This window comes from Gadus macrocephalus, chromosome 17 (assembly GCF_031168955.1).
Source record: "Gadus macrocephalus chromosome 17, ASM3116895v1".
In the NCBI taxonomy this organism is placed as follows: domain Eukaryota; kingdom Metazoa; phylum Chordata; class Actinopteri; order Gadiformes; family Gadidae; genus Gadus; species Gadus macrocephalus.
Genome location: NC_082398.1, coordinates 12,987,473 through 12,999,446, shown reverse-complemented (window position 1 = coordinate 12,999,446; position 11,974 = coordinate 12,987,473). Strand labels below are relative to the sequence as shown.

The 11,974-nt window shown below is 47.5% G+C and overlaps 1 protein-coding gene across 5 annotated transcripts in view; it reads right to left on the bottom strand.

Moving 5' to 3' along the window:
* Positions 1–11,974, bottom strand: part of fgf11a (fibroblast growth factor 11a) — a 93,386-nt gene that overhangs the window by 37,616 nt on the left and 43,796 nt on the right. For all 5 annotated transcript variants that reach the window (XM_060076882.1, XM_060076880.1, XM_060076883.1 and 2 more), the window contains exon 3: positions 3,630–3,733. In XM_060076882.1, coding sequence (XP_059932865.1) covers positions 3,630–3,733 — 104 coding nt within the window. The remainder of the gene's footprint in view (positions 1–3,629; positions 3,734–11,974) is intronic.

The window sequence follows — 11,974 nt, the reverse complement described above, 5'->3', positions numbered from 1 at the left end:
GTGTATATATTTGTGTGAGAGAGTGCATGCATGTGTGTTTGTGGATGTTTGCGAGTATGTGCACGTGCGTGCATTTCTGAAATCCACACACACCCTTTCTCAGCGGACCTTTAGTCATCATCGTTTAGGGCTGCAGGAAGAAGGAACCATTTGTTGGCTAGGTGTGGGCCAGGTCAGGTGGCGGGCAGAGAGGCGTCAGAGCACAACACACGCCAGCAGCGAAGCTTCAAAAGTCACCACGTCCTCAAAAGTGAGTGTTACACAAGTGTGTGTTTGTTTATATGTTTATCTGTGTGTGTCTCTGTGTGTGTGTTGTCGTGTGTGTATGTGTGTGTGTGTGTGTGTGCGTGTACACAGGAGAAAGAAAAAACTGGCGGGGGCGAGGATAGTACCACTTAGGTGTTTCTTTTTGTTCCATTATGCGGGTGAAGCGTGTTATAAGGACACCATTTAGAACATCTTATCCTCTGTTTACTTTCCAACTGAATCAAATCTCCAGCGGTATACATGGTTTGAATACAAGTAGGTTGTACCTATGCACTAGAAGATTAGAAGACTAGAAAGATTCTCTCGCTTAAACTTTGCCTAAGCAGCCTCTACGTTGAAAATGTATTTTCTGTCACGATACAAAAAGGAAGTATTTTTTATCCACACGTTCTCCCAGACTGCAGGTACAGAGCACAGCACCCCTTTGTGTGTGTTTTTTTTTGTGTGTGTGTGTGTGTTTGTGTGTGTGTGTGTGTGGCACAAAAACACAGCTGCTGAAACCCTGTAAGCACTCACATTGATTCACACACACACACACACACACACACACACACACACACACACACACACACACACACACACACACACACACACACACATTTTATGTACTTTATTTGATTCCACATTACAAGTTAATATCATTTTAGGAACCAAATGTGATGAATTATCCAACAACTATTCGACCAACAAACATCTTGTTATGGGAACATTAAGGGTACAGGAAACATCTCCTTTTCCAGATGAACATGCTCCCTATAACAGCTGATATTGAGCAGTACTTAGCTAGCTGTCTGGCCCTTCTTTTACTTAGTCCACTTATGTTAAGTCCACTGACCACCAGCCTATGCACATGGCCTAGACTGCCAAAGACAAGAACAATGAGGACACATTTATAGCCACAGCTTTCAATGGCAGATGTTAGAGGATGGTATTTCAGTTTTTTTGTACAATAGGATTCCTCCATGAACAGGTCAAAGGCACAGGCTACTTCAAAGAGTCTGACAATTTTTTCCTCTTGTGATATGCAAATGATGTCTGGTGTGTTGGGAATTCCTGAAAAGCAGTTTGTGGATGTGTTAAACCAGTGGGACTTGACAGAGGTATGTTTGTATAGTTGTTCCTGAGGAGCACAGGGGATCTGGGCAGCGATGAGGTCCACCATACTGTCATGTCTGGCAATATACAGTCCTTTGTAGGAAGGGCAACTGTTCATGATGTGGGCTACTGACTCCAGCTGTTGTGGTGGGTCATGTAGCATGCAAAAGGGGGAATGAATAGATGGAAACCAGAGGGAGAGATTGTATTTTGTGGGGAGAACCTGTAGGCGTGCCTTCACACAGAAGATGAGTATCTCATCACTGATGGTGGCATTATTGTAAATGGCATGTGATGTGGAGTGATCTGCACAGGTGAGTTTGGCTAATTTTCCTTGAAGTTTAAGGCTGGACCAGTATTCCATATTGTGGCCCCTTTGGATGGTAAGAAGGGTTTGCCTGGATGTTGATGGTAACAGGAGGTGGGTGATGTTATTGTGTTACAGCCTGGCTTGCACTGTGATTGATGGGTCATCCACCACTGCATCGGTGACCTCTACTGGTTGGTGGTTGGAGGTCCATTTTAGCTCGGTGCCTGTCCTCCAGCACAAATCATTCAGGTCACGCCAGTCTGATGACACACCAAATCCCTGTGCCTGGGTATCCAGCTTGCCACTGCTCTTTCTTCTGAAACCCAGGAAGTTATCCTCACCACTGCTTGCACAAGCCACTTTGCGTTTCTTAAAGTCCAGCAGTAATGATGCTCTTGCCAGGTGTCTTACACTGTTGTCATCACAGTTTAGCATATTGACTAGATGTGACTGCCTTGCTGCTGTGTACTCCCACATACAGTTTGGAATGCCAAGCCCACCGTCCTGTTTCTTCTGGAAAATAAAACATCGTGTAGAATGTGTGTTGAGGCCCAGCCATTTCCTTACAACTTGCACAGTTTTATTGTCCATTGTGCGCAGATCTTTTTGTGGGATATGAACATTCGCGAAGAGATGTTGTATTTTGGCGAAGGCTATATCTCTGATTGCTTGGACTTTCAGAGTTGCTGGGAGAGGTGAAGTGTCAATCAGGTCCAGTCTGCTAATAAACTGCTGAACCAGATTGGTCACTTGTTGGCTCCAATCTCCCGCGATGTTAAATTTATGCCCTAAGTAGGTGTAGCTTTCTTGTCTGGCATACACTCTGAGTGGCTGGCCTAAGATGGTGAGGGAAGGAGGTCGGTCAGTCTTGGCTCTATACCAGCGGTTGCCTCCGCTCCTCCTCTCCCAAAACACTGCACATTTACTCTGTTTTACTTGTAGGCCAGACCAGGAGAGGAAGCTGTCGGTGCAAGCCATCATGTTCTTTATGACTCTCTCATCACGGGAGGCAATGACCACATCGTCAGCATAGCCCTGGACTGGGTTTGGTGACAACACTTGGGGTGGGGCATGTGTGCACAACCATTTCAGCCACTGGTTGATGGCAATGATAAAGTTGACTGCACTCCATGGGCAACCAGTTTTAATTCCCACTTTCAATTTTACAGGCAGGGTGAGGTGTTTACCACAGATCACTTGCAGATAGGAATTACTGTAAACATCTTTTACTATATCACAGTAGATCTTTGGCAGGTGTATGTCCTCCAGTGAATTCAACATGACCTCATGAGGCAGTGTACCAAATGCGTCCCTAAAGTCCAAGAATACCACATATAATTTGGCAGAGTCATGTTTGAAGGACTCTACATGGCACACACACACACACACACACACACACACACACACACACACACACACACACGACAAAGTAACATGAAGCAGCACAGTTGGTGTCTGGGCCTGGGATACACTCGTCGATTCAATGCAACCTTCATCACGTGATCACAGCGCGACTCCTTAACTGTCAGGTCGGGGGGGGTCCTAGTTTGGGTCTGACTCCCATCGGAATCCAAGGAGTTGAAATACCTGGCCACAGGTGAGCGGGTGAGCACTCTGATCGGATTGCGATCCACGGCTCCTCCTAGCTGAGTATAGTATTGTATGTAATACTGTTAGGCAGTAGTGTAAAGCGCTTAGAGTGGCAATTGGCAATGCTGTATAAATGCAAGTATTTGTGCGGGAAACTGTAATCCTACAACATAGATGCGGCCACAGAGTTGGCCTTCAAGTGTCGAGTTCTTACGTCAGACCTGTGTTCCTATCGGACTCATCAGATCACAAACGTGAACGACGAGTGTAACCCAGGCCTTTGTGACTTCCACAATAACAGTGTGAGGTTTGAGGACAGAGAATTGTAAACGAGAACACACACACACACGCAGGATGAGAGGCGTACCGAGGTGTAGAGGTGGCCCTCGCTGTTCATGGCCATGTAGAGTCCTGTCTTGGTGCTCTGGATGGCCACGATGCGCAGGCCCACAGGAATCAAGTTGAACTGCACTGCGGACACAAAGGGGGAGAAAAGGGAAGGAGACAAAGAGGCCATGAATGAACCAATCACATTTCATTCAGCCTCTTCTTCAGTTAATTATTATATCTTACCAAACATATGCAAAATACAGTATATCAAAGGTGCTTTTGCACTCAATGGAACAGACTAAGTTAACTTCAGCGCAGGCTGAAAACTCATTGAAACGAGAAGACAGAAGCGAGTGAATTCTCCAGGGAGAATGTCCAAAGGAACGATGCGTCGGGATCGTGTTTCCAAGATCTATGGAGGCATGAGCGTGGGTCGGTGCCAAGATCGATTGGATTGTGAAATCCTGCCGCTGTAATGGATAGAGCACGATTCATCAGCGGCGGTAGGGGGCTTTGGAGAGAGGGGTGGACGTTGACAAACCAAATCAACGCCGACACAACATAAAGAAATCAGCAACAACTGGGACCACCGTGACGGCAGAAAGAGAGAGTGATTCATGGTGACACGTTTTCTGAACAGAGGAGGGTCTGAAGGGGAGCAGACACAGACGCCATGAGGGAACCACACCCGTTTCTTCAGCTATTGCTTTGGCTATTGGACGTCAGATGATGTGCCGTACTTCAGTGACATGTAACCTTTTACAGACGTAAATGCAGTTAATACATGCAAAAAATAACGTCTGTAACAGGCCGAATCGGAGGCAGAAGTTAAAATAATATAAATATAGAAAAAGTATTGTTGCGATACGTCCAATTTGTTGAAGCATGGCAACACTGGCCTGTTTCAGCCAGTTTTGACAATCAAAAATGTTGGCATGCATCCAAATGTTGGCATGCAAAATTGGCTCGATGCAGATTGAAAAACAACTGTCTCCTTACATCTCCCTCTTTCTCCCTCTTTTCTCTCCTCCATCTCTCTCGTTCTGTCGCCTCCTACCCTTCCTTTCCCATCTTCCAGGGCTGGCTTCTGTTTGCACGATCGATCTTTGAATCTCAACCAGTCGCTTTGGCAAATGAACAAGGTGTCACCGAAGACCATAGGGCTTGGAAGACAAATAGAGCTCTCTTCCTCTCTTTCTATCTCTTCGTTCCACCCCTTTTTTATGGTGTCTGTCCCTTTTGTGCAGCGTTTTATAGCACATGTGTACTCCCAGAAAATATCAATTCGGCTAACCTTGTGCCAATGCAGACACACACACACACACACACACACACACACACACACACACACACACACACACACACACAATCAGACACAAACACAATCAAACAAACAAACACAAACGCACACACACACACAATCACACACATTATATTCTCAGTCCATGTTCTAGGCCCTTCTACTAAATCTTAACACGTCTACTTTCTGCTGTGTTTCTATAACCCTCTACCCCCCCACCTCCTCCCTGTCTCCCTTTCCCTCTCTCTCCCTGGTTTTGTTTGACTCTCGTCTGTGCAGGGGGAGAAGAGCATGTGTCACTAAGCAGGGCTCTGTCTCTGTCTCGTTGGTTGCGGTTGGGGCTGCGTTTGTTGTCTCTTGATCAAACTGTGGAGGGTTGCGATGTGATAGGAGACCACTTTATAAGAGGGGGAAACTTATAAGAAGGAAAGAAAAAAAGAAAAAAAACGAAAGACATGAAAAGAAAACCCCCTTGTGCTTTCACTTCAATTCTGCCTCCTCCTCTTCATCTCTCTCCCACGCCTCCTCTCCCGCACTCTGTCCCTCCCCCTTACTTGTATTTTACTTTATCTTTCCACCGCCTCCTCATCTCTCTCTCTCTCTCTCTCTCTCTCTCTCTCTCTCTCTCTCTCTCTCTCTCTCTCTCTCTCTCTCGTCAGAGGAGAGAGAGGACTGCAGGATGAATAAAAAAACTTCTTGTGATCGTGAGACTAAAGAAGCCAGGGAGAGAGAGAGAGAGAGGGGAGGAGAGCGAGGGGGAGAGAGAAAGAGAGAGGGCGTAAGAGAGAGTGAGAGAGAATGGAAAAGAGCGAGAGAGAAGAAGGTGGCAGATGAGAAAGATAAAGAGAGAGAACTGCAAGAAAAAAAAGACTAGTTTCCTGAGGTTGTTGATGAGGATCAACGCCATGAGTCAATGTGAGGATTGGAGGACGATGAGGATTTAGACAGATGCTGTCGCGCTGCTGTGTGTGTGTGTGTGTGTGTGTGTGTGTGTGTGTGTGTGTGTGTGTGTGTGTGTGTGTGTTTGTTTGACTGCTGCAGTGCAGCAATGTCGCACACTTGTGTGTGTGTGTGCAACAAGGAGGGGATTTGCCTCTAAATGTAGCGTCCTGTTTTAGTTATAGTGCGGCGCATGCTTAATAGAACACCTTGGGGGTGGGGGGGGATCTAAAAAAGTGGTTAATTTGTGTTGGGCTGCTCTAGAAAGTAGATGAGGTTACAGGCGGAAATAATGCACCCCCTCGGAAAAAAAAGTTACTAAAACTAACATACTAAAATCCTTCCGTGTTAGATGTCTAATAATTCACTTCCATTTGACCCATTTCTTCTGGTCTAGGCAGAGCAGGCGAAACGCCATGTGTCAACGTGCAGGGGGGGGGGGGGGGGGGGGGTGATGCCATGCAGCTCAGTGCCAAATGTGAACTTTCTGGGCCGTCGGTGGCCCAGTGTGACATTAACTAGTGCTAAGTAAAATGGGTGGCGGCGTGTGTGTGTTTGTGTGTGTTAGTGATGGGTCGTTTGCGAACAAATCAGTTCGAAGGAACGACTATTTAACAAGAACGAACCGACCTGATGCCAGGGTTCAGTTCTCTCTCGTACGTATCTATCGTTCGTTCTCCCAGACTCGACTCCCACTAACGGGAACGCGACTGAACGATGAAACGAAAAATAATCATGAAATCCATCACTATTATAGTGTGTGTGTGTTTGTGTTTGTGTGTGTGTGTGTGTGTGTGTGTGTGTGTTTGTGTGTCTGTTTTTTTCATCAGTAGAAAGAGAAACAACAATTTATCGCTGTACGGTAAGGATGTTAATTGAACCAAGTGGCAAGTTTCTATAATTGCTAGGATAACCCATTCCTTGTATACAACAAAAATAGCTAGGATAAAATGCTATAAGCACTATTTTTAAGTGCGTACATTAAGTGCCAGGACGCCTAAACATACAATTAGTCCGTAATAGGGGTGTCCTAGGATTAAGGAGGAGGGGGCGATTGGGGCAGATCGTTCCTCAAACCATCAGCATTTTCTGGGGACAAACAGCTTGAAAACAACAGGGAGAGAAGAGAGAGAAGAAAAAAAAAACATCTCTCCCTCTACACCCATTTGTTCTTGCTCCCTTCATCTCTCCGCAATCCTCTGGTCTGAAAAGCCTTTGTCTGTCGACTTGCAAAAACTGGAGTTGATTTATGATATCGTGTTAGGATGCTTTGACAGACGGAATTCCTTAGCATGGGTGTACTGGAGGGATGGAACCCCTCAGCCTGGCCGTGTGAATGCCTCGCTCTACCAGCGGAGCCAGACAGTAATACATTACTTTTGATTAACTTTTCAACGGTTCTGTGTTGAACGTTTTAGTGTACCACATTACGAGAGAGAGAGAGAGAGAGAGAGAGAGAGAGAGAGAGAGAGAGAGAGAGAGAGAGAGAGAGAGAGAGAGAGAGAGAGAGAGAGAGAGAGAGAGAGAGAGAGAGAGAGAGAGAGAGAGAGAGAGAGAATTGTATATGAATAGAAATGTACCCTCTTCCACTCCTTCACTAAACCTGTTTCCCACTCTGGAATCTGGATGTCAATGGCAATGATAAATGTATCTATATCTATCTATATATCAAAGTGGCCCACATGCACACACAACGGCAGAGCGCTCAACGGTACACATAGCACCTGTTCCCCATCTCTTTCCTCCGACGTTGTGCACATTCAACTCACGAAAATCAAACATACACATTCTGTCTCCCGTTTCTCCTTCTTGTCCTCCAGATGATATCCGCTTCACATCGCTCCCAGCCGAGTTACGTAAGCCGCTGGACAGGGGGGGTATGGGGGGGGGGGGGGGTGTTGGCCAGCCTACCAGCTCCCCCTGACCTCCCACCAGCGGGGGGGGGGGGGGGGGGGGGGTTAGTGCGGTGATGGAGGGGGCCGTCAACCGCATGCCAGCTGCTTCTCCCTCCAACACACGCACACACATGCGCACACACATGCGCACACACAACCCCCGTCCCCTCTCCCGTCTCATCACGTATTCGGGCGTCCCATTTGTTTCTCCACCTCTCCCCACCTCCCTCCATGATGCGAGGACGCTTCACTGATCATCATTTTCATACACCTTTACCTGCGGGATCCTCCCCCATCTTGCCGCGATGCGGAAGAAGAGGTAGCAGGCAGCGATGTGTTTTGTAAAAACAGAATAACTAGTTTACAACAAACCTTTTGTGAAGATACAGCAGGGAGTGACGGGAGGCGGGAGCAGAGGGAATAATTAGGCATGACGACCTTAGCACGGGTGCGGAGGATTAGTTGGTGTCCGGTAAGGAAACATTTAAGGGATTTTGCTGATGCTTTTATCCAAAGCGACTTACAACGATTCCTTCACACAATCACACAGCGACGGTAGTGTTTCAACAGGGCGACAGCCAGCTCAACTGAAGCAGTCAGTCAGACAACTCGACACTCAGCTAGGAGGAGCCGGGGAATCGAACTAGCAACCTTCCGGTTACCAGTCAACCCGCTCTACCTCCCGAGCTAATGCCGCCCCCCTCAGCACCGTGCACGGCCGAAGCAGAGCGCCGAGAACAGCTGGTGTGCAGGATACAAGAGCTTGGTGGATGCAGGTCGGAGGGCTGCTCTGATACGACAGGACGTCTCTGTTGAAGTGAACAATTAGTGCGGTAGTGGAGCTGTAAAACACCTGGCAAAGCGCTGGGGACCCTCAGCCAAATGAACCTCCTCCCCATCCATCCTCCAAGGCCTCTCTACCGAATGGATCAATTAGAGGGGAAGGAGGGAGGAGGGAGGAGCAGAGACAGGAGAGGCAGGGGATGGGTGTGAAGGGAGTAGGATGGTCCAGATGAATTGTTAGATGGATGGATTTATGCGGGCTGGATGGATATTGAGCAGTCAACTTGCACTTTCAAGTCATTTTTTCCCCGGCAACTGATTGTGTGTCTGTGTGTGTGTTTGTGTGTGTTTGTTTGTGTGCAACCTGTCAGTAGACCAACTGACTGTCTGACTATTGTGGTAGACGTGGCTTATTTCCCTGTGTAATGCAAGTGTGTGTGTGTGTTTGCGTTTACAGCCTAGTCATACAGTTATACATGAACACACACACACACACACACACACACACACACACACACACACACACACACACCTGTACTGCCTCCTATACCAGTAGATATATGTGAGTCAGGCTGCCACAGGCAGTGAGTCAGCACGATAGGAAGCAGTCAGTCATTCACGCAGCCAGTCAACAAGTACGGTGCTAGGAATCCAAACCGCCGCTTTCTGCTCCATTATTAATCCCATTGGCTGCTGATCTAGACCTTTCTGTGGCCTCCTTAGCATACGCCGCCGCAGTGAGGCGCATAATTACTGCATTCCCACAGAAACCCACCGAGACCGCCCCCTGCTGGAGGTCAGGGGAGGTCAGGGTGCCCTCTCCCTCTCTCCCAGGGCGGCACGCTCAAAGCTCGCAACACACCTGCTCGGTTCGTTCAGCCAACATGGAAACAAGAACAACATTGATTTGATTTTGATGTTGTTGAGTTGATTCCTGTTATGTTTCAGCATCCTGTACACAACTGTTTTGAAAATTTGCTTGGAAGGTGGAGATGTGTTTTTGTGTGCGTGTGTGTGTCTTTTTGTGTGTGTGTCTGTGTGTGTGTGTGTGTGTGTGTGTGTGTGTTTGCGTGTGTCTGTGCATGTGCATGAATGTGTGTGTGTGTTAAAGAAAATGGGCATGAAGGGGCAGGCTTGCATCTCTGAGATTGCTGAGGATAAGTTGGACAGTGGATATCGCGGTGTGTGTCGATAGCAGGGGATCTTGGGCTGACTGGATCCGCCTTGGTAGAAAGCTTGCATTCTCACACTACAGAGGATAGGCCTTTCAGCCAAATACACACACAGACACACAGACACACAGACACACACACACACACACACTGACCCTATTCAACATCCTGATGATTGATACTCCATTACAATGATGTCAATCACTCTCACCACCACATCCCGCCAACGCCGCAATGAATACATAATCTAACTAGGAAAGTACAAGATTCATGACTTCTCCACAACATAACTGAGAGTCTCTCTCTTCCCCACTTGCTCTTTCTCTCGCTCTCATTCTTGTGCTCGGTCTCTTTCCCACCCTCTCTCTTTCTCTGAAAACCCCATTCAACGCAGTCACAGGGACGGCCACAGTTACAGCACCGATGTAAGGAAAGTGCACACGCACACACACACACACACACACGCACAGACACACGCTCGCACGCACACACACACACACACACTCACACACGCACACATGCACACACACACACACACAGAGACACACGGGTAAACACGGTAATGCTATTTTCCCATACTTCCTAATCTATGCCATTCGCGTTTTCAGGGCAAAGAAACACTTAACAATAACAATAACGAGGATCACACCTGTGATTCAGATGCTTTGTCGAGGGCTGAACCAAACAATTTGCCTTGATAATCTGATACGTACATCAGCGTGTGCACATTAACTAAGGACATTCATATCAATTTGTGGAGTACATATTTTTCGCGGCCAGAAGAGAAACACTAAGAAATCTCTATGGCATCCAAAAAAAAACAGCTGCGCCTACAAAGGTGAGAAGGATTGGAGGGAGGGTGCTGCTTTAAACGACAGGACAGTAGTTAATAACTACTGTCCAGCGCGTGCTTCTCGTATACAGAAGAAGAACGATCCTTATCATCATCATCATATTTTCCCACTAGGCGCGTTAGTGGCCTTTGGGGGCTCCTGCTTGAACCTGTGGTCCAGCAGTCCCAGGAACTGTGTTCTCTTCATCATCATTCCCCTGGCCTGCCGAACATCCATGTCCAGCAGCCTCTCTATCCCAGTCCAAATCTGTCTTGGCATCCTCAGGTCAAATATAACCTGTTTCTGTAGTTTGCTAATGTCCAGTTCACATACATGACCTACATATTTAGTATGTTGTAGTTAGCAAAGGTCATGTATCCTTACATAGTCCGGCTCTCTACCCTGCCTGGTAGGGTTCCCTGCGGTCCGTTACATAACACACTGTGTCTGACCGCAGCGCTGCCATGACGAGGCAGACAGCTGTGGAGTCACTGAGGCACGGCGTAATGATGGCAGACGGACAGGTCAGACAGACGGACGGAGGGACGGACAGACAGATAAGATGGGTCAGAGGGAGCGACAGCATGTAGAAGGACAGACGGATGGATCAGAGAGAGCGACAGGATGGAGACGGACAGACAGGCCGATGGGTCAGAGAGAGCGACAGGATGTTGACGGATAGACGGACGGCTGTGGCGGGGACACTTGGGGATGATTCACGGGTCAAACAGGGAGAGGGACAGCCAGACAGACAGACAGACAGTCAGTGGACAGCAGACAGCAGACAGACAGTCGGGCAGGAGTGGGCAGATGGTTACTAAGCGGATGATCAGCAGATGACATTGGCAAACACAGAACTGTGGAGAGCATCGCTCACCAGTGGCACCGTGAGACTAAATGATTATGATATATAAAAAAATACCACAACACAGCAAACAGGACGGTTGTACACAAGCATGTCAGCAAAGAGTATGTGTGTGTGTGAGGGTGTGTGTGATTTACTCTCTCCCCCTGTCATGTTCTGTCTGCAATCCATCTGTCCGTCCGTCCGTCCGTCACTATCTATCTATCCATCTATCTATCCCCCTCTGTCTGTCTGTCCGTCCGTCTGTCTGTCTGTCTCTTGCAAAGCGTGCAATAATGCCAACCACTCTGGAAGCTAAGTCTATTTTATACGGTTTTGAGTTTGTGTGTGTGTTTGTGTTTCTTTGGGCAACAGACAGACCTTGAAAACAAGTGTGCTGGCTTGTACAACTACAGAATAAACACAGTTTGTTTATGTATGCAAAAAGAAACCTCCATGGCCAACCACAAAAACCTCCAGTTCTGAGACACACACCCTCTGTGAAGCTGTGTGTATGGCTGTACGCGTAGTTCTCTGTGTAGGTAAAGTGCTCAAGTTCAAAGCAACATCAGCATGTGTATGTGAGTGAGTGTGTCTGCGTGCTCCTGCATAAGTG